This window comes from Chrysoperla carnea, chromosome 3 (genome assembly GCF_905475395.1).
Source record: "Chrysoperla carnea chromosome 3, inChrCarn1.1, whole genome shotgun sequence".
In the NCBI taxonomy this organism is placed as follows: domain Eukaryota; kingdom Metazoa; phylum Arthropoda; class Insecta; order Neuroptera; family Chrysopidae; genus Chrysoperla; species Chrysoperla carnea.
In genome coordinates this window covers 5,953,764-5,975,175 of record NC_058339.1, presented here as the reverse complement: position 1 = coordinate 5,975,175, position 21,412 = coordinate 5,953,764, and the positions used below count along the sequence as shown (strand labels likewise).

Below are 21,412 nucleotides of genomic sequence, written 5' to 3'. Positions count from 1 at the left end.
TAAATAAATATTAAGATGGTTTTTCATTGTTGTGTGAAAGGTTGTGTAAAAACACAGAAGGATATTAGTTTACATGTGATTCCTAAGAATTTTGAAGTAAGTAAAAAAATTGTTAACTTGGATAGAAATATTCTTGAAAGACTTAATTTTTCAGAAGTTTAAAAATTGGACAATAGCGATTGGTCGAACGGGCATCGAATACTCGAAACGTGAAAACTATCGTGTCTGCGATTTACATTTCGCCGACGAAATGAAACTCCAGGCTTCAACAGGAAAATTGCGAACTAACTTAAAGCCTAATGCTTTTCCTAGCCTCCACTTAAGTAGTAAGTTAAAATCCTTATGTAACTAACGTATGTTTAATTTATTATTGTATAAAGAGATATTAAATATTCATTAATGGATTTTTTAACTTGTTATGTCTACTGAATAAATCGCCATGAAACACAAGTTTATTTTCTTAAACCGCTTGGAAAATTTAGCTTTTATTAGCGTTTATTTTAAAGGAGAACTTTTGATAGCGAACCACCATCCAATTCTGTATGATTTTTCAGGAGAAGGCATATTTTGTGCTCATTTACAATCTGTTTGGATTCAATTTAACTTTATTAAATCACAAAAAATGGAATTGTTATTGAAATTTAGGAGCTTTTGTACTTTTTCACTATTTGACACCTAAAATCATAATATTATGTATATAGAATATGAGTTTTTTAATTGTTGTTCAAAAAATTTTTTATTAATTTTTATCAATAACGGCAAATTTAAATGAAATCAATTTTTAGGATCGCCTATTGCTTCTACGAGTCGAAAGATTATGGCCATAAATATCGAAGAAGAACAAATTCGACCTGCGTTTCAAATAGGTTTGTTGCCAACCTTGTTTCTTTTTTTTTTATTTTATCAAAAATCTATATTTTATTTTCATAGATTTAAAGAAAAAAATCTATTTACTAAAAGAAGGAAATGTGAGAAGGGTGAAAGAACTATCGAAAACAGCAAGAAAATATTACCATATTGCGAAAGATATGTTAAAACTTGCTCGAAAGTTGAAAGATAAAAATGAAACATATCTTAAAAGATTGGAAAATGCAAACACGGATGCAAACATTTATTAGTTTTAATTTTAGTTGTAAGAAACACGATTTAAAATTTTTACTTGTAAAGATTAGTTGTTTAATAAATTTATTTTATAATTTAAAAGCGTTTTTTTTTTCTTTAAAATATTTAATTATTTTTCGTTTTACTGTTTTAAGCACATGATTTGGAAAAAAGATATTTGATAGCATTTCAAGTAAAAATTTGATACCAAAACATGTTCTGAAACAGTAAAACAAAAAAAAGTAAAAATATAAATTGTATTTAGAATTTGGCATTGAGTATTTTAAAAAAGGCGGTCAATTGATTGAAGCGCTATCTCGTGAATGGAGTGAGAACTAAATCTCAAGTTTCCTTGGTGATGATAGAGATGCCTATCTATAGTATAATATAAATATTTTATCTATGAGGTGAATGTTATAATCTACTTAAACAATTAAATTTTGATTCCAAATTTTAAATTTTGGGTTCTATTTCTAGTTGTTTAAGAGCACTCCAAAAACCCTACATCACGAACAAAATGTTAGTTTATTACCTAATGACCACCTTTCTAATTTTAAGTTTTCTTCTATCATTTAACTTTAACGAAATAGAGTATACCTTTAACTAACTTTCAAGATCATGGTCCTTGGTGATCATCTATCTGTTATGATTTTTTTTGTTGAATGTGGCATTCCTACCGGCTTCGCCAAAAAACTTTTTTTTTTACGATTGCAGCAAAGTTATTAATTATTTTTAATTTTTTAATTAAATTATACTTTTTTTACTTACTTTAATCTCTGATTACTTATTTTCAATAAAACATTTAAAAATATTGCAGGAATCAAGTGCAGTGTTACAAAATAAAACCAATATAAATATTTATTTGTCGTTAGAAAACAAAATGGATACCATAGTAGTTGATTCGGTGGATTTTTGTTTAATATTTTGACACCAAGATCACACAATACGCTATTATTGAATTTTATAAAATCACTAGTTGATGAGTTAATTACTAAGCTATAAAAAATTAAATTATAGTATTAGTATTGTTTCGTTATACAGGGCGTTCTGTTATTGACTGCAGATCGTTGGCCTACAGAATAAGCTCATAAAGAGGAAGGAAAAATTTATTTACCAATTTTGTATCTGAGGCCTAGTTTGCGAAATAATTAACAAAATGAATTAATATAATATTAATAAAAAGTAAATTACTTTATCGAATCACAGTTCAATAAAATATTGAAGGCAAGTAGGAGGTGGTCCTATATTAAAAACACTCAAAAAATGCATAATATTGTTTGTATTTGTTTAAATAGTTGACTAAGTCTCATCATCAGTTTTTGTTTATTGTATGCATATGATATAATATAGTAGCGGGAATGCTTGTATCTATGTACTATGTACTACACTCTACTTATTATTCTTCTCTTATTATTTCTCAATTTATGTGATAATACAATACCAGCCTTCAAAATTTTATTGAACTGGGATTCGAAGTTATTTATTTTTTATTAATATTATATTAATTTATTTTGTTTATTATCTCGCAAACTAGGCCTCAGATCCAAAATTGGTACATAATTTTTTCCTTCGTCTTTATGAGCTTATTAGCGCCCTGTATATGTATAGTTGTTAAGTGACTGTTATTTTTCGGCGGTTTTTTGTTTTTTTGTCGTTCAATCGAAATTTCAAGATTATCAAGTCGAAAAATGGCATTGACTTTATACTTTTATTTTTGCTTTAATCTGGTAAAAGATTCGCTTGGGAAGAAAAGTCACCGAAAAATTTTATTTTTAAATACTTTTACAATGATGTCATTCACATGAGGTGTACCGAGGAGAAAGCGATACCATTTTGTATGGGATAAAGGTATTTAAAAATATAATAGTAAACTTCCTATAACATTTATCCTCCGATCAAGTCTTAGAACATAAAATTATTCAAAACATAACAAGTTTTGGAATTGATAAAGTTATCCCGTGCATCTCGAAATTATTATGACAATCTATAGCATACATACTTTAAAATATTACCATTTATTACGATCAGTTTGTTCTAATGCCTTATACCATGCTGATGTTATCATTCCTTTTATTGCTATGTCAACAGGCACCCAATCTATATTCTTATCACCGTCTATTAAAGCTATATGAAGTACGCCAGTCTGAACTCCTGTAGTTAGACCCATTGGCCCATTGTAGTTATCAATCCATCCAGGCATTGGTTCCTTCTCCGAACCAACCACTAAGGCAATATATAATTATTTTATTATTAAAAACATCTTCAGAAGCATTTGGAGTAATAAAATCAATTGTCAAAAGTCTATAAAAATATTAAAAATTAAAATAATAACTTAAAAATTTACCAACTGTAGGACGAAAAATAACTGTTGGTATATCATCACAACTTTCAAAGATAAGTTCTTCGGCAAGATTTTTTGAAAAAGTATACGTATTCGGATATTTATTTAAAATTCTAAAATTATAAGAATTATTTAAATTCATAAATAATGCTAAATTTGAGTTAACTTGAGAAGTAACATACTTGTGTTCAAGAAAATTGAGCACCATTTCATCCATATTTTCGGCTGCTTTAATCATAGTTTTCCAATCCGTTGTCGCCTTATAAACTTTTTCTTCGATTGCATCCACGTCTTTATCGATATTACAATAAGTGGTTGAGGTATACAGGAAGACCTAATTACAGAAAACAACTTTATAATTCGCGATCAAAAAAGTAATCAGTCATATTATGGAGGGTAGAGGTAAAAAGGACATTTATAAATACGGGTCAAAGTAAAAGTATCTAGCTGAAAACAGAAAATAACAGTTCTAAAATTGAGCAGAATGGCGCTTGTGTAGCAGAAGGTGTTTATTGTGAGCTTCTCTATCCACTCTAACAACTTGCTTAGATCTTTATCTTACTCTTATTACTTTCTTTTAAAACTTACATTTGTGCTATAGCAGCGCCACCAACTTTTTGCTTTACGGTGGATACTTTAAAAAAAATAAAAATTCGTGTAATAATAGCTACGTCCAGCCGAAGTTAGTCATACTGAGGCGAAAGATAGTAATTGCACCTGATGTATCTCAAAGAAAAAATTGGATAATCTTGGGCGTTTTCCGAAATATACATCAGTTTACTGGCCATTAGTAATGACGTCATGAATTGCCATATTGTGCTGGCGATAAAATTGTGAAAAATAACTATTTAGCCGGCTGTGTAAGCATAGATTAAATGAGCTGGCGGAACGAATGAATGTAGACCTGGTATGGATACCGGGACACAGGGATATTCCAGGAAATTGTGAAGCCGACGAGCTTGCCAGAAATGGCACGATGCTGACGGACACAAGTACCAACAAATACCCGGGAGTTCCATTTGCGAACTGCAAGTTACTCCTGAGAGAACATTCTGAAAAAGGTCAATCTTAGATGGAGGGAAGAACGTACTTGTGGTACTACAAGACAGATATGGTCTGAGTACAATCGCAGGAGTTCCGAAGTTCTCATATCACTACCAAGGGCTTCTGTTCGCAAAGTTGTTGCGGCTATCACAGGACACTGGCTGGGCGGCAAGCATGCTGAACGCTTAGGCCTGGCAGTGTATCACGACTACTGCAGGAGCTGTCACAGTGATGACGAGGAGGAGACAATGTCTCATCTTCTCTGTCACTGCCCAGCTCTTGTCATGAGGAGATGGACTTACTTGAACCAGCCTCTCTTTAACGACCTCTGCGACCTAAAGTCAGTCGACGCCAAAGCCCTCCTGCTGTTCTTAAACAGCTCCAAATGATACATGGAGTAGTGGCCGGGGTTGGGCCAACCCATTTACGGTATCACAACGGACCCTATGGTCTAAGTGTGTCCCACCCCAGGACAGCCACTCTAACCTAACCTAACCTAAGCATAGATTAGATTGTGTGAAATAATAATAAAATAATAATTGTAAATTATGTTTCAACAACATATTGCCGTAATAGCCAACACTTCCATTTTTATAAATAGACTTCAGTTAAAATTTGGCACTGACTGTAATGAAGCCAATTTTACTGAAGGTTCAATATAGGTGTTTATTATAATTGTTTATCTTTATATTTTGCATTTGTTTAAGTATTTTTAACATTTCTCTAGTTCCTCGTGTATTAATTAAAATAGCATCCTTCAAAGAATCATCAAATCGAACAGATGCTGCCACATGGAATACAATGTTTATTTCATGAATTATAAATTCCAAATCAGAATCAGATAAACCATATTCTAGTTTGCTGATATCTCCTTTAATTACTTTTACTTTTGATAATGATTCCGGATATTCTTCTTTTAATCTGTCAAATAACTAAAAGAAAGTGAAAATGAATACGTATATAAGTGCAAGAAGAAGTGGAACAAGTCAGGTAAAAAGAAATTTTCAGTAAAATGAGTGATTAAACATTCCTCAGGCTTACGCTTTATCACAAATCTGTCATTCCTAATAAGCAGCAGTATATTTTTCCAGCATCCTTACTATTCGTAGGAATATCATGAAAACTTACGGGTATATTAAACATTTTATTTAATCTTTCTTCATCCGTATAATTTTTCTTCGAACGCAGTAATAAATAAATGCCCTTAATTTTTGGACATGAACGAAGTAATTTCTCAATTAAAACTTTGCCCATAAAGCCAGTACCGCCCGTAACCAGAATGTTTTGATCAGCATAAAATTCACTTATTGATGGTACATCCTCTGATAACTGTGATAGAGTTACTTTATCCACAAACATTTTCTTTGTTGACTTAACGATATTATCGTCAACAATATAATTATTATTATCAAACATTTTGGAACACACGCAACCACAGTACGAAGATCAAGTGACGCAGATCAAGTATTGTGTGATGTGAATATAAAATTAGAATTAACAATAGCTGAATATGAATGCAACATTTGTATTCCAGTTTAAAAAAACAAATAAATTTTATTAAAATAAATTAACATTTATTTTGTGTTTGTGGGAACATTATTCACGCGGGATAATTCACAGGAAGTAAAACTATAGGATGAGTAGACGCAGTATTTTCTGAAGATTTTTAGGTCACCGATTACGAATATGTGCGTCAATTTTACGTAAAGTGGTGCAAACTAAAGTTATGGTTGATTTTATGTTATATAAATATCAAAATATCGTCGTTTCATAATTGTGCTTGGTTTGACTGCAAGGAAGAGAAAGCTAGATCATCTTCCGATTCTGAATCTTACTTAAACTTACTCTTTAGTAACGAACTTTTTCTTACAAGACACGATTTGAGCTTAGTATTGGTAGGTTTTAACTCTATACCAATGCGATCAAAATTTGGGAAGTAGAAATACGGTAACAAACGCCAAAAATTTCTAAATAATATTAAATTTTTTAAAATCATTTATGTATTGATATATATCATAAAAATTCACGTGATATATATCCTCGAACCCTGGTTTTTTCCTAATTTTATTTCTGATTTAATTGAAAATTTACTAATTTTTTTTTTTTAATAGGGATTCAATATATTGGAAAACTCACTAATATCAAAAATAATTGATATTCGTGTATGAAATATATTGCAATCTTAACTCTTGTAACCAGGATAAGATATCTGCAGCTGTTCACTGAGGAGATGCATAACTGGTGTGTAAGACTCCAGGCAACCGACCTATTACCTCCTAATTAAGTAAAATAATCAATTAATTCAATATTTAAATTTGTTTCCTACAGTTAATTTTTTTATAAGAAGAAAAATATGCAATAACTCTTTAAATAAGCAATATATCGCAAAATTTTATAGATCATTTTTGTAGAAAATTTGTTATAGAAACTTTTCTTTCATTACTTTTTTCGTTAAAACTAGTAGGGAACGAGATACTGCGGAAAAACTGAACGCATCCCTAAATTCAAGATAAATTTTTTGTGTTTCACCCCAGCTTATTGAGTTTCAGTTCGCCAAAGGTTCGCCCCACTGTTTCTCAAAATAATTTGACTGGAGGAACCTGTTCCTACATGTGAAATGCTGAGAGTTTCAAAGTAGTCCGACTGTTATGTAGTTAACTGTGAAGTCAACTAGGCAATTTGTATGATGTAAATGTAATAAAATGCTCCAAAAATATTGTAAACTAGGCAATTTGTGTGGCGTAAATATAATAGAATGTTCTAAAAATATCGTAAAAGTTTTGTGATATTTTTAAAAAAATTTGTGTATTATTCGCGGAGTTAGTTTTATGTAATTTAGGGTATATATGTTAACAGTCAAAATTTCTGAACATATTTTTAAAAAGTTTCGGAAATTTGGTCAGTTTCTTCGAATATTTCGGTAAGTACCTCAAGTTTTCTAAAAATTGAAAGAAATTATAAGGAACCATTAATAAATTAATTAAGTAATATATGCAATGTAATTTCATATGCATGTTGTATTGTTTTTAAGTCACATTTTACTTTTTGATTTTATAGCCATGACAATATTTGAATAATTTTGTTAATTTAAATATGTAGATATTTTATTTTAAATGATGATGTATTCCAAATTATGTACTAAATTAGTTCTTCGATACAATTGTATGTAGAATTTAAAAATAAAATTTATACTTAATAATATTTTTTGAATGTCAATTAAGGTCAGTTTAATATTTCAAATTTCCTTTTCAATCCAGCAAAATTATAATTTTCTAAATACCAAAATATTATTTTTGATATTTAAAACAATGATAGCTTAAACATCGTTTTAGCTAATGTTCTGTTAAGGATCCTTAAAATTTAAAACTTTTGTTGTCAAAAAAAATGTCGAATTGTCGACTAACCCCACAAATTTACAATATTCTGTTTTATTCATAGTTTCTTAAAAAAAGGTCTTGAAATGAAAATTTGGGAAAATTATCCTCTAAAGTCGACAAACCCAACTCAACCAACTCGTTAAAACAATAGGTACAGAGTTATCAAAAAATAAAATACGAAAAGGTTTTTTTTCTTTCTTTTTTTGATCGTTTTCATTTTAATTTCTTGCAAGCACCCTTTTAGTGGCAAAAAATCGGAATCTACTATAAAAAAATAGGTAAAGTTTAAATAAACAAAGTTGATCATCGTTTGTTACGGAAGACGTTGAGTTATTTTACCGATGAGTTATTTTACAAACAAAAGTTATTTTTAGGAGTTTTTTTTAATTTAAGTGACTCGATCTTTTAATTCTGATTTAAAATAATCTTATTTTTAATCTTATCTTTAGCAAAAATATAAATTCGAATCAATTAAATTGTACTATTAGTCTCGAAAACACACTTTAAAGTTGACCTCTATAAAATAAATAAAGTATAGATATCTTTTTTTCAATCGTTCTAAAATCAGAAGACTAACGATCAAATTGGCTTACACCGGAAATCAAAGTGAAAAATGTCGAAATGCAAAATAATTTATACCGGAAGTAAATATTTTGGAATTGAAATCAATTTTATTAAATACGTGTACAATATAAATCTTTTAAATTTATAAAATATTTATAACAATTTGTGTTAATTATACAAAAGGCTAACAGCTACTCGTCCGCTTCGCTCGACAACTACCAACATTAAAAACACCACCACAAAGAATTATTTAACGTTATACCAGAACCATTCCCACTTCTCGCATAAAAATTGAATTCGTTATCTAAATATAACGTTTATTCATAAATTTTCCAACATAACGATTCAAGACGAAAAGAGAACCAATAATTAAAAGAATAATTACAGCAACATGCAGATAGTATTTTCTTTAAGTAAAGAAAAATTAAACTGTAGGTAAAATCATGGAACTCGTGTCATCGTCACCTAATCGTCACCGTCACCTTCATCATACCACATTGAAAACAACGATTCTCGCCCAATCAGTGAAGTTAAGCAACATTGAGTACACTTAGTTCTAAGATGGGTGACCGCTTGAAAACACTATGTGTTGTTGCTTTTTATTATTATTTATAATAGTTTAATATACATACGTTAATAATTCCAATTTGCAAATTATGAAATTTTAATTATCTATACTATGGTTAATTTAATTTAAAAAAAAAACACACAGTTCTTCCAAAGTTTTAAAATTTTACTTCTGTCAACAGTTCCCATGCCATGACTAAGTATCTCTTTATACCTTGCATATATGTAATATGCAAGGTATACTAAGTTTAGTCCCAAGTTTGTAACGCTTAAAAATATTGATGCTATGAACAAAATTTTGGTATAGGTCCGTCTGTCCGTCCGTCCGTCGTCTGTGGGCACGATAACTCAAAAACGAGAAAAGATATCAAGCTGAAATTTTTACAGCGTACTCAGGACGTAAAAAGTGAGGCCAAGTTTCGTAAATGAGCATCATAGGTCAGTTGGGTCTTGGGTCTGTAGAACCCATCTTGTAAACCGTTAGAGATAGAACAAAAGTTTAAAAGTAAAAAATGTTCCTTATCAAAAATTAAACAACTTTTGTTTGAAACATTTTTTCGTAAACATCACTGTTTACCCGTGAGGGCGCCAATTAGGCGGAAATTTTCTAATATGTACTATACTTGATTATCAGTTATGTATGTGTCACATGTTTGTGTGTTTAATGTGATAAAGAAATCAACACTGACTATGCATGGTATTTCAACAATTAACTCAGTCAATTGTTTGTTTTCACTTGTTGATATTGCTTTACATATATTTAGATTTAACTTTGTAAAGAATGTTGTAATGTGTTATATGATTAAATTTAGCTACTGACGATGATTGCGTTGACAATCTAACTATCGATATTTAGGGATATTTAAGTCGGTTGTATGTTTATACCATGTATATGAAATATATCAAGGTATACTAAGTTTATTCCCAAGTTTGTAACGCTTAAAAATTTTGACGCTACGAACAAAATATGTTATATTTTATCAGTGAAAATCAAACATTTTTTAAAAATTAATTTGGTAATCCTATAATTTTGGATATTTTATTGCAGGAGAATTATGCACACTATTATGATACATTAATATCACCAAATAACAATAAAAGTAACATCGTGTTATGTATACCAGCTATTGAAATTGCACAAATAACAAAACATTTCATTGGTATGTATAAAAATTATTTTTTCTCATTTCCGTGTAGAAAGTGCCAACTTTGGGCCTGCTGTGCAAAAAGATCATTTGATATCAAATTGTTATTTCATAAATAACTTCCAACATACAATCACACCGGATCATGTGTTCAGGTAGGTAAAAAGTTTACCCGCTATAACATTAATATTGCAAAAAATGTCACATTATACTTTTCACTAAAAATTCTTATTCGAACATAGACTTAAAAAAAAAAATAATGGTTTAATTTCCGTTTGTCTGACATATACGCCTATAACAGAGGCCACCCACATCATTATCCAAGCGACGACAATGTGATCATAATTGTTCACACTGCCCCTGCCTGGATTCGAACCTGCAACCTAAGTCTAGATAGACGGTCAAACATAGACTATTGTTTAATCGCTATATCGGACATTCAAAAAGTATGAATCAGTCTTTCTTTGACGATCTATTCGATCTGAAGTCCGTTGACGTCAAAAAAAAACTCTTGCTGTTCTTAAATAGCTCGAAATGGATCTTGGAATAGTGAACGGGGATGAGCCGACCCACTTTTGGTATCACAACGAGCCCTATGGTCTAATGTGTGACCTAGTTAATGCTATGAATATGTAATTTGTATCACTTACATAGCAGTGTGAAACGTTTGTGTGTTCTGTATTCTCAAACATATAAATATAGTAAGGACAGAATGTTTTTAAATATAATTTGAGTCACTTACATAGATCAAGATATCTAGAGGACCCGGGTTCGAGTATCTTTGTGTTATTTTTTCATTTCTTTCTATCTTGTTCAAATCTGAATTAATGTTTATGGTTTTTTTTTTTCATATTTCTGTGAAATGAATCTAAAAACATAGTTTTTAGCAATATTAATACAAATTTTATCAATGATCTTAACTTTTCAAATAATTTTTTTAGTTCTATTTTGCAAATATTTCAACAAGCTGTCGATAAATTGAAACATTTCAATATTGAAGAACTTAATCCTCGTAACGCACAATTTCATCCGAACATAGGACTAGGAGATTTAATACAAATTACCAGTGAAATTCACTCACGTTTTGATAAAAATGGAAGGCGCATTTATAAAATTTCATCTCCTAGTGATCTACATTTAGAACGATTAACTGCAATGATTGCTGCTGCTACGTTAAAACATTGTTGAATTAAAGATTAATATTGTCTTTTGTGTAAAATAAATTTTGTGTAAATAAAATGAAATGCTGCAAAACCTCTATCACTTGTGTGTATTCTAGGAGCCAATTAATCCAAGAGGTAGGTCTGAGAAAATAGTTTCGACTTTTGTCAACAAAGGAAAAAGGTATTTGGACAGATATATGGTAAAATACAATGCAAATTCTCGACTGTTAAAAATCGTCAGATATCGCATATTTATTGGGCTAAACAATAAATTTTAAAAGCGTGACGTATTTATAATAGGGAATATTCATGTATTTTTTTTATTTTTTTAATTCATGGTTTACACCTTTATAACAAAGTAACAAATATAAATACTGCTTAAAAATGCTGTATTTAAGTGTAAAAAAATATTTAAAATACATTATAATTTTGAGATATTTAAACGCAATTTTTTGGCGGTCTCTGTTGATGACGTATAAGTACGTGATCTGTCAATTTTTGAGAGTTCAATGTATAATTTACACTTTAAAAAAATGAATTTACAACACAGAATTTACACTCGTTATTATTAAGTTTTCTAATAAAAAGCCGTAGAATAACATATTTTAATGAAATACCATATAAAATGTAAGTAATTAATATCATACAGTATGTCAACAAATTTGATAAGCCCGTACTATGATGTCACGTCCGTATAAAAATTTGAATTTCCGTTTTAGAAATTTTTAAATGCCCTCACTGAATTAGTACTTTTATTAATTAATTTTAAGTAATTAAAAAGATATTCATGAATATTCCCTATTTGGAATTTATACGATTTATATTTTTAATTTTTAATACATACAGTACAGGATGCAAGATGAAACCAAAAATGAAACAACAAAAACAATACATCAAAATATTTTATATGTTTTTATTTCAAAGTATTAGAATTGAATAATTAAAGTAATTTTAGCAATCATTTTATGGAATAATTGCGAAAAAACCTTAAGCTAGCTATAGCTGCATACTTCTCCCTTTCTTTAAGTTAGTCATGAATACTTTCCCCTTCCTTTCATTTTCCCTATCCCATTTTATGACATGTTATGTACAGTGTTTTATATTATGCTATGCTTTTTTTTCTAAATTATTCGAAGTAAGACAACGCAGTGCTAATTCTACTCTTACGAAAAGAATTCATTTACTAAATTTGGTAATAATACATTTTCTAAAACAGTGTAATGATCCCCTTCTAGTATAGTTACAGGAATCTCCGATGATTCTTTATCCACTAAGGTCGATAAATCATAATCTTCAGACGATTCACTAATCACTTGAATAGTAGGTCGAACTAGCGCAATCGGAACATTTAACTTAATTTCTTCGGATATGTTGTAATTTAAAATTGAATTAAATCGTGCCAATAAACCATTACAAATTGTACGAATATATTGCTCAGAATATAAAGATACATCTTCCGGTTTTTTGGATAATAATAGGTCCACTCGTGATTTCAAATCAGGCAGACTTTCCAGTTCATTCTAAAAAAAAGTGTTTGTTAACTACTAATCAAGAATATCAACAAAATATTTAAAAAAAAATTTAACTAAACACATTATACAATACGACTACTGTAAGGCTCGCTAACTTTTTTTACCCGTACGAACTTAATAGTAACTAACACACAAACTAAAAGTACTATGCCAAACTCACCAAAATATTTGACACATTTTCTGAAAGGAACCACGATAATATCAATGCTATTAATCTTGATTCGACAGTATTGGTTGATATTTCTTCTGACATTGACATTGAAAGCTGCATACGAACGATCTTTTTCAAAAATGTTGGCGATCCATCAATAAATAAACAACGACCTTTATGCCCTAATTTTTCTAATTGTGAAATAATTTCTGTTGCCAATAATGAACCATATGAGTAGCCAACAATACCATACTCTTCATTTTTCGCTAATTTGGATTTAATTAGCTAGAATTAAACGGACTAATATGAATGTAACATAATTACCTTAATAAATAATTTCGGTTCGTTTTTGGAACGAAGTTCCTTAACGTGGTTTGCCATGGTGAGCAAACTGGTAAAAACCGTCACGTAACAAAATAAGATATTAAACTTTGTGTGTGTGTTATTTTTATTGATTATAGTACACAAATTTTGAATTTTTGTACTATTTACATCCAAAACTAGTTATGCATATGTACCCATAACTAGTTTTGGATCTATATAGTACAAAAATGGCAAAATTCATATACTATAATTATGTACGCCTTGGAACCCTTCCTACTTGACATTATAGATTGAACAGGTTATCTATATGTATTTATTTAACGTTTACATTTGTTTCTGTACAGGTTCGTTAGGAACTTCGTTTACCCTGTATACACCCTGTATAAATCAAGGTGTTTTAAATTAAGTCCCAAGTTTGTACCGCTAAGAAATTTTGGAATAATGTTGCACTAATTTAGAGAAATGGTTCATTAATAGGAAATTAAAATAATAAAATTTATTAAGTGATTGTTAAACATTCAGCAGGTATACGATAAAGAATCGCTTTTCACTTTTACGGTTTTCATGTTTTAATCGGTTGAGTAAAAAATTCAATTTATACATGTACTTACTGAGACCATTTTTTGTGATAGATCACTAATGTTATCAGTGGTATCCTCAAACGAAGTCTGCAAACCATAACATTGATAATTCAATCTTGAACATAGTACTTCAAATACTAGACAATTCCCTTCAATGCCAGGAATGAAGAATAGTGGCATTGATTTTTCTTTATTTTTGATTGATGGCAATTCTACCATCGGTTCTATATGTTCGTTTTCATCACCCAACGTACGAATAAGCATTTTAAATATATTCTCGGGGGACATCGAGTTTTCTTTCATTGTATCACTTAATTCACTATTATCAACCAGTTGATTTTGCAATTCGATTAATTTTGAGAAAGTTAAATTTCGTATATCTTGTGGTGTTAAGAAAAGCTCAAATTCTCTTTCTAATGTTTGTTTAATTTCAACTGCCATCATTGAATCCATACCAATCTCCGAAAGTTTCGCATGTTTACTCAATTTTGTATAATCTTTTATCCCCATAATAGATACAACAGAATCTAAAATACTTCCGCCGGCGTTGAATCCATACTTTTTCTCAGCAACCACCATACTTGCAACAACAGGTGATGATTGTTTCAAGAAAATATCCATGGCATTGAAACAGCTGTTTAAGCTTTGTTGAAGCGTTCCACCAATTTCTAATATTGTATCATTATCTTGCATATCGGCAACAAGCCCTACTTCACCAATAGCACCCCATTGTACAGCAAGAGCTGGATATCCACTGGCATGACGCTCTTCACATATACGTTCCATTACTGAATTTGCCATTCCATAATTAGTTTGACCCGCATTGCCACGCCCACAGGATACACTTGAGAATACAACAAAATGTCGCAGCTCTGGACAAAGTGTACGACTCACTTCATCTAAATATTTTGTGCCCAATACTTTTCCACCAAAAGATGTTTGGAAATTTTCAATACTTTGATTTTCAAACAACGCATCCCGTAATATTACGGCTAAGTTGTAAATACCATCAACCGGACCAAACTTGTTTGCAAATTGCAAAATTTCTATGCACCCTTCTTTTGTTGAAATGTTTGCAGTAGAAACTTGTACGTTAATACCAGCAGAGCGCCATTTTCTAAAAATTCATTTGAGTAAATTGATGAAGCCATTATAAAGGTTTCTAAGGACAAATTTTTTTATGTGGTAGGGGACAACAAAATTTACATTTTAAACTAAAAAATCTGGTTGCCAGAATGCTTGGTTTTTGTCCAACGTTTTTTCCGCTCACGTAAGAACGACTAAATTAAACTGTATAATTTTGAGAACTATAACTTACTGTATTCGAATTGATTGGTATCCCTTTCTTAAACCCTGTCTTGACGAAAGTATTAAATTTCTACAACCTCTCTGAATCAACCAATTAGCTAATTCCAATCCAAATCCACCAAGACCGCCAATGATCACAATCGATTTATTATGCTTTACGTATAATCTAATAAATAAATAATTTGTATTGAGTTAGTTAATTCGCTGATATATCAGAAAAAAATATATTACATACCTTGGAATTGCAGGCACCAAAACGGTTTTCTGTGCCTCATTATCACGAATTTTGATCAATACTTTACCAATGTGTTTACCAGCACTGAGGTATCTAAAAGGTGCTTCTAAATTTTCAATGTCAAACACAGTCCTAGGCAAAGGCTTAATGGCTCCGTCTTGAATGCCTTTCGATATCATTGAACGAATTACTTCCTTCTCCTCGGCTGATGCCTCCAACGTATTATCCAACATGATTCCATGAAACGAAGCCCCACGCATAAATACTTCCATTCCAAGTTTATTATTTTTGGATAAATCAAATTTACCAATTTCCATAAATTTTCCATGTTCAGCTAGACACCGAACAGATGCTAGTAGCTTTTCTTCAGCCAGTGAATTCAACACAAAGTCCACACCACGACCTTTTGTTTCACTCATAACCATTTGTTCAAATGAAGTGTCACGTGAATTGCCAATATGACTCTCTATAATCAGTTTTTATTTTTAAAATTAGAATCAAAAATTTTTTAATTTTCGCTGGAAATTACCTTTAATTTGTGGAAACATTTTTTTTATGAATTCCCGTTTCTCTTGCGTTCCAACGGTTGTGAATACTTCGCAACCATAATGTAACGCAACATGAATAGCAGCTAAACCAACACCCCCCGTTCCAGAATGAATAAGGACTGAGTGACCCTTAGACATTCCATATTTAATTAGCGATCCGTATACAGTCGAATAAACAACAGGAACTGTTGCGGCATCTTCTAAACTCCAATTATCTGGTACTGGCCACGTCAAGTTTTCATCATATTCAACTCTTGTTGCTTGTCCAGCGCGCGTTACTAAACCCATATACCGTTTTCCATCTGGACCAACTCCAGAAAATTCTAAGCCTTGAACACAGTCTAATGGCAACACACAATCAGGGTCAGTTTTACCTTTATCCATAAAATCACTGCTTAATTTTCCTGTCGCTAGCATAACATCGCGAAAATTCATTGCCGAATAACAAATTTCAATAATTCTTCTAGGTTTTGAGGACAGTGGCAGTTCTATCCAGGTCATACTCGATAAATCTCCTCGAGTTACGCAATTAATATAAGCTGTGTCAGTTATTGTTTTTGTTTCTAACAATTTCAAATGACGATATCCACCCCAAACACCATTCTTGTATACATTTACAGCCAAACCAAGTTCTAATTGTTTTTTATAAAATGGATCGTTGATATCGAATCCTGGTGCATTCTTATCATTTATGAACACAGCTTGAATTGAATTACTTATGTACTCTTTTCGTAAACAGTTTATCAATCCAATTAATCCACTGATTGGTTCATTTTGTGAATATAAAATTGTTGGTATTTTACTTTTCATTAATTGCTGTAATTTTTCCATCCAAGGGAATTCAAGGTCATTTGTAATTTTTATTATTTCTGTAGATTTGTTAATATTTAATTTCTGTTTTTTTCGTAGCATTAATAGTTTATCATTTTCAGTGAATAGTTCGCATAATAGATCGTAATCAGGTATACTACAAGTTTTTGTTTTCGGATTTTCCCGTGAGATTACAAAACTATCTTTATTTTTTGAAACAGTACCAATGACTGACAATTTCTGCAACAAATAACAATAATATTTGTTTAAAAAAATGTAATGTTATAATAAGTAAAGCTGTACAATTAATTATTAGCTAAGTGATTCTGATCTTTGGTAACTTCTGATTCCTGTTCAAAGATTGCGTTTGTTTAAACATTTTAGTCATGCGTGCTATAATTAATTGAAAAATTTAAAAAGAAACACAGTTATTCTAAAGTTTTAAGTTTTCACTTCCACTGACAGACCCCATGACCGATCAACTTTTTTAAAATATTAAATTTAATACTTACATTTGGATTGTTTAGTAAATCATATGTCACAATATAATCAGCTTTGGATTCAGTTTCTAATGGTTTGTTAGAGACTTGACAATTATTTGGCAATTGAAAAGATCGACTTGAAAGAACTGTTATATCAGGTTGAATTAATGGTAGGTCGCTTAGGACTTCAAAAATTACTGGTGCCAATATATCGTTGACTTCATTATCAACCTCAACGACTTTTACTTTAACACTTGGGTTATTCTCTAAGCCGATTTGGAAAAATATTCGCATAGCATCAACAACCTAAAAAATAATATAAAAATAAATCGTTTATGAAAGCCCTCAAATCTGAATATTAAAATTAGTATTATCTGAACTATGCCTTTAAAACTCTTAGAGGACGCATAATGAGATTCATTTTTTTGGTTAATTGTAACTTTACAAAAAATTAAACGCTACAACAAAATAATTTTTGAATATTTAAGAGACCCTTGGCTTTGTGCCGAGCCTGTCCTACTTAGGTATTAAAGAGGCTCTGGCATTAGATCTCCAAGATCACTGCCCTTGTAGAAATAAATCTGTTCTTCGATTTTCTTTTGAATCAACCCTATTATTTAATAAATATCAAATTGATACCTACCGTATATTTTTGGGAAATACAATTTATTAATGGAACAAATTCTTGTTTTTCTAAAACAGATTCAGCCAAAGGTTTACGACGATTTATTGATGTTGCCATTAAACCCTCAATTTGGATACCTCCACCTTGTAGTACTTTATATTCTTTGTAATTTGTGACGGTTATTGACTGTCTACCATCTTCGTGTTCTTGGATATGTTGGAAATGTTCATGCGGATATATTGTTAATTTTCGTATACTTGTGGGTACATATAAATATCTGGCATCTTCTTGTAATATTTGCAGTTGTAGCATATTATCCATAAATGCAGTCCACATGTTTGGTTTCCATTGAATTTGTCCAACAAAGCCACTATTATCCGTAGATATAATGCCCTTGAACTCATTTTGATAATTGTAGCCACGTAAGCGCAACTCTTTGTAAATATCACGTGAGTTTAACGGTAACTTATCAGTATCATTGACAATTGGTTTTACTTCGGGCAGCTTTAGTAATTCTTTGGAATTATGAGGTAAACGCTTGAGTCGACCAGTGACGACAACTGAATCACTTTCTAAAATTTCAAAATTTCCGGTACCCTTTTGTATCATCATTCCAAATGTTAGTGTATTTTTTTTTGGAATATTTGTAGCCCGTAAAAATTTAACATCTTCAAATTCCACTGCAATATTTTCCAATAATTCCCCTTCAATTTCTGATAAGGCGTTCCACATTAAAACTAAGTAACCAGTTGCCGGAAAAAGATTACGACCTGTATAACATGTATATTACGTATTACGACATGTATAACGGATTTTTTAAAAAAAATTTAATTTAACAATTTCATCCTTGGATCCTTTCAAAATCTACGCTCTGAATAGGTGTTGTTTGATTTATTATAAGCTTCATAGGCTAATCAAATAAAATTTATAAAAAATGTTTTGGGGAAATAATTTCGAATAAAGTGGAAGTCGTTTTAATAGAACCTCGGGCCAAATAACCGCAAAATTTCTGCACTTTTTTTAGTTTTTTTTCCTTGGCGAAAGAAAACCCCACATAATTATATAAGAAAAATTAGCAAATTTGTTCTAGTTTAAGAATCTTTTTTATTTTTTCAAATATCTCTAAAACTTGAGTTATTGCAACCGAACATCCTGTATATTGAAACGGTAAAACTTAGATTTTGATAAAACTGCGAACTGTAAGTGTATACAAACCATCAACTACGTGGCCTGTAAGATATTCATATGTTGGCTTAGTCACATCGATTAAAATCGTTTTTTCCAACGATGTGTCGACCCAACTAAAGCCTTCTTTTGGTACTGGCCATTTTCTTGAATGTTCCCATTTTACGGTGTGTCCTATCATTGGAGTACCACAGCTTACAGGAAATTGTACTTCGGGGTACAATGTTGCCAATTGTGGATTAAAACCTTTTGTATACAAGCTATAAATTAAATGCGATATTAGCATGAAATATGCTTACTTATGTTATTTATTATTATTTTATTATGAACATACTTTCCAATAATATTAAAAAATGTAATTAAATCATGATCGTTCTTTTGCATCAATGATCCAATAAATACATTCTTTTTATCAATAACATCTTTTAACAGATCGACTAATGAATTATCTGGTGATATTTCAAGAATAACTGTATTTGATTGAATATTTTTAAAATTTGTCTTTAAATTAATTGGTGTATTCAAAATATTTATTAGATAATCTGCTGTACATAATTCGTCGTTCGCATTATTCTTCATGTTTGTTGATTCTCTTTTAGTAATCCACTTGTTTGATTTAGACTTTGGATTTGGAATTAATTTTCTTAATTCTTTCAGTAATCCTGGCTCTAAAATATGGTTTCATTTTAATTTAATTTATTACGTTTACAAATAAAAACTTATATAATTATTTTACTTGTCGACTTCTAAAGAATTATATTTTCACCCACGATTTGTTTCTCGTATCGATTTTAGTCGATTCAAATTTTCTCACTTGACTGTTTATTCTTAAACAATTTTAAAAGATGATTTTTCCAAAGAGTACAACTTTCGATTAATTATTATGAAAAGTTAAAGAACGTTCTTTATTTCTACTTTGGATACTTTGATACAATTTGTGTTGAACACGTACCTAATGCACCTAGTGCGTGTTTTATTAATCTATATTCATGAAATTAATATGATTGATAATATGGAATCAAGAGGGTAGTAAAGGTACCTTTGTTGAAATAAATCAGTTCTGGACCTCAGAATATTTAGTTTAAAATTCAGAATATATGTGAAGTAAAACTATCACTGAAATAGTCAGAAAAAGTCTAAAAATATCAAATAATTTATTAATCAATCATTTAATGACAGAAAATGGTAATAGATTGAGACTCTTTCGGAAGAAATTTTTCAGTATATTATTTAGAGTTTTTCTGACTTACTTATTAACTCTGAAGAGTAACCAGAGTATTTCTCTTCCCCCCAAAATGCTTACGTAATTAATGAATGATCCCTTAGCCTCACTGAATATACATCGCGGTGTAGAGGTCGATGAGCACTGAGTTTTGGAAAAGTTTATTTCTGTACCTTACAAGATGAATTTATTGAAAAATAGTGACTAAATATCACATTTTGTTTTAATAAATATTTAATAATAAATGTTCTCTTATTCGAAAAAAGAGTTTCTTGCTTTTATTGACTTTATGACTTAACATGATGAACAAAAGTTTGAACCCCTCCCTTTTTTGCTGAACTAATCCCCATATCAAATTTTATAAAATTCGTTCGTCCTTTTGATTGTGAAAGTAAAAAATACAGCCACAAATGTTTACTTTTGCATTATTAATATCAATAGTATTTTGACAAAATGGCTCTTCTTCATTATTTTCTATGCATTTTACATAAATTTTCGAAGCAGTTTCTTTTAGCATACCTACTAAACCAGAAATTCCCATGCTGTTTCTTTTATTGATATGCTCATCACTATTGGTTTCTGTTGTATAGTCATTTAATAACTACAATTTAAAAAAACGAAAAATTACCTTATTTGAATTTTGAAAAAGAAAATTTTAAAAATAAAATAAAAATTGAATAGAAAATTACCTCATTTGAATTAAGATCAGTCACAGCCATCGACTTCCCAATCATTTTGGAATCAAACAATGTTAATCCACGATAATATGCAGCCAAAATTGTTTGCTCAGCAGTTAAACAATTATCAGAATAGGCACATGCGAATTCTCCAGTGGAATAACCAATCATATGATCCGCTTTGATGCCAATTGCATTCAATACATCAACTAAACCAATTTGGATCGCTGTAGTTCCAAGTATTGCATACAATGGATTATCAAAAACTTTTGGATTTGTATCAGTAATAATCTTCACAATATCTACACAAAGTGGATCTAGATATTTGTTCAATTTATGCATTGTTGCCGCGAATTTTGGTATTTGCATTAATGTTATGCCCATGCCAGCCCATTGACTTCCTACTCCAGTGAAAACATAGCAAATGGCT

At 30.4% G+C, this 21,412-nt stretch overlaps 4 protein-coding genes across 4 annotated transcripts in view; all 4 read right to left on the bottom strand.

Moving 5' to 3' along the window:
• LOC123296799 (probable E3 ubiquitin-protein ligase NGR_a03640) overlaps nt 1–21,412 on the bottom strand; it is a 659,126-nt gene that overhangs the window by 56,106 nt on the left and 581,608 nt on the right. The gene's annotated exons all lie outside the window — the stretch shown is intronic.
• On the bottom strand, nt 1,555–5,902 carry LOC123295045 (putative fatty acyl-CoA reductase CG5065). Its single transcript, XM_044876250.1, has 8 exons — nt 5,615–5,902; nt 5,184–5,418; nt 4,069–4,076; nt 3,625–3,776; nt 3,446–3,555; nt 3,114–3,324; nt 1,902–2,097; nt 1,555–1,602 (listed from the first exon to the last, which is right to left on the bottom strand). The coding sequence occupies exons 1-8, from the start codon at nt 5,900–5,902 to the stop codon at nt 1,555–1,557; spliced, it is 1,248 nt and encodes a 415-aa protein (XP_044732185.1).
• On the bottom strand, nt 12,294–16,861 carry LOC123295042 (fatty acid synthase-like). The gene is made up of 6 exons (XM_044876247.1): nt 15,963–16,861; nt 15,434–15,899; nt 15,209–15,364; nt 13,921–15,007; nt 12,995–13,270; nt 12,294–12,822 (listed from the first exon to the last, which is right to left on the bottom strand). Exons 1-6 carry the CDS (start codon nt 16,810–16,812, stop codon nt 12,466–12,468), a joined length of 3,192 nt encoding a protein of 1,063 aa, XP_044732182.1. The 5' UTR covers nt 16,813–16,861; the 3' UTR covers nt 12,294–12,465.
• LOC123295040 (fatty acid synthase-like) lies at nt 16,940–21,408 on the bottom strand. Its single transcript, XM_044876245.1, has 9 exons — nt 20,995–21,408; nt 20,825–20,906; nt 19,635–19,751; nt 19,466–19,553; nt 19,114–19,343; nt 17,917–18,668; nt 17,304–17,579; nt 16,987–17,031; nt 16,940–16,948 (listed from the first exon to the last, which is right to left on the bottom strand). The coding sequence occupies exons 1-9, from the start codon at nt 21,364–21,366 to the stop codon at nt 16,940–16,942; spliced, it is 1,971 nt and encodes a 656-aa protein (XP_044732180.1). The 5' UTR covers nt 21,367–21,408.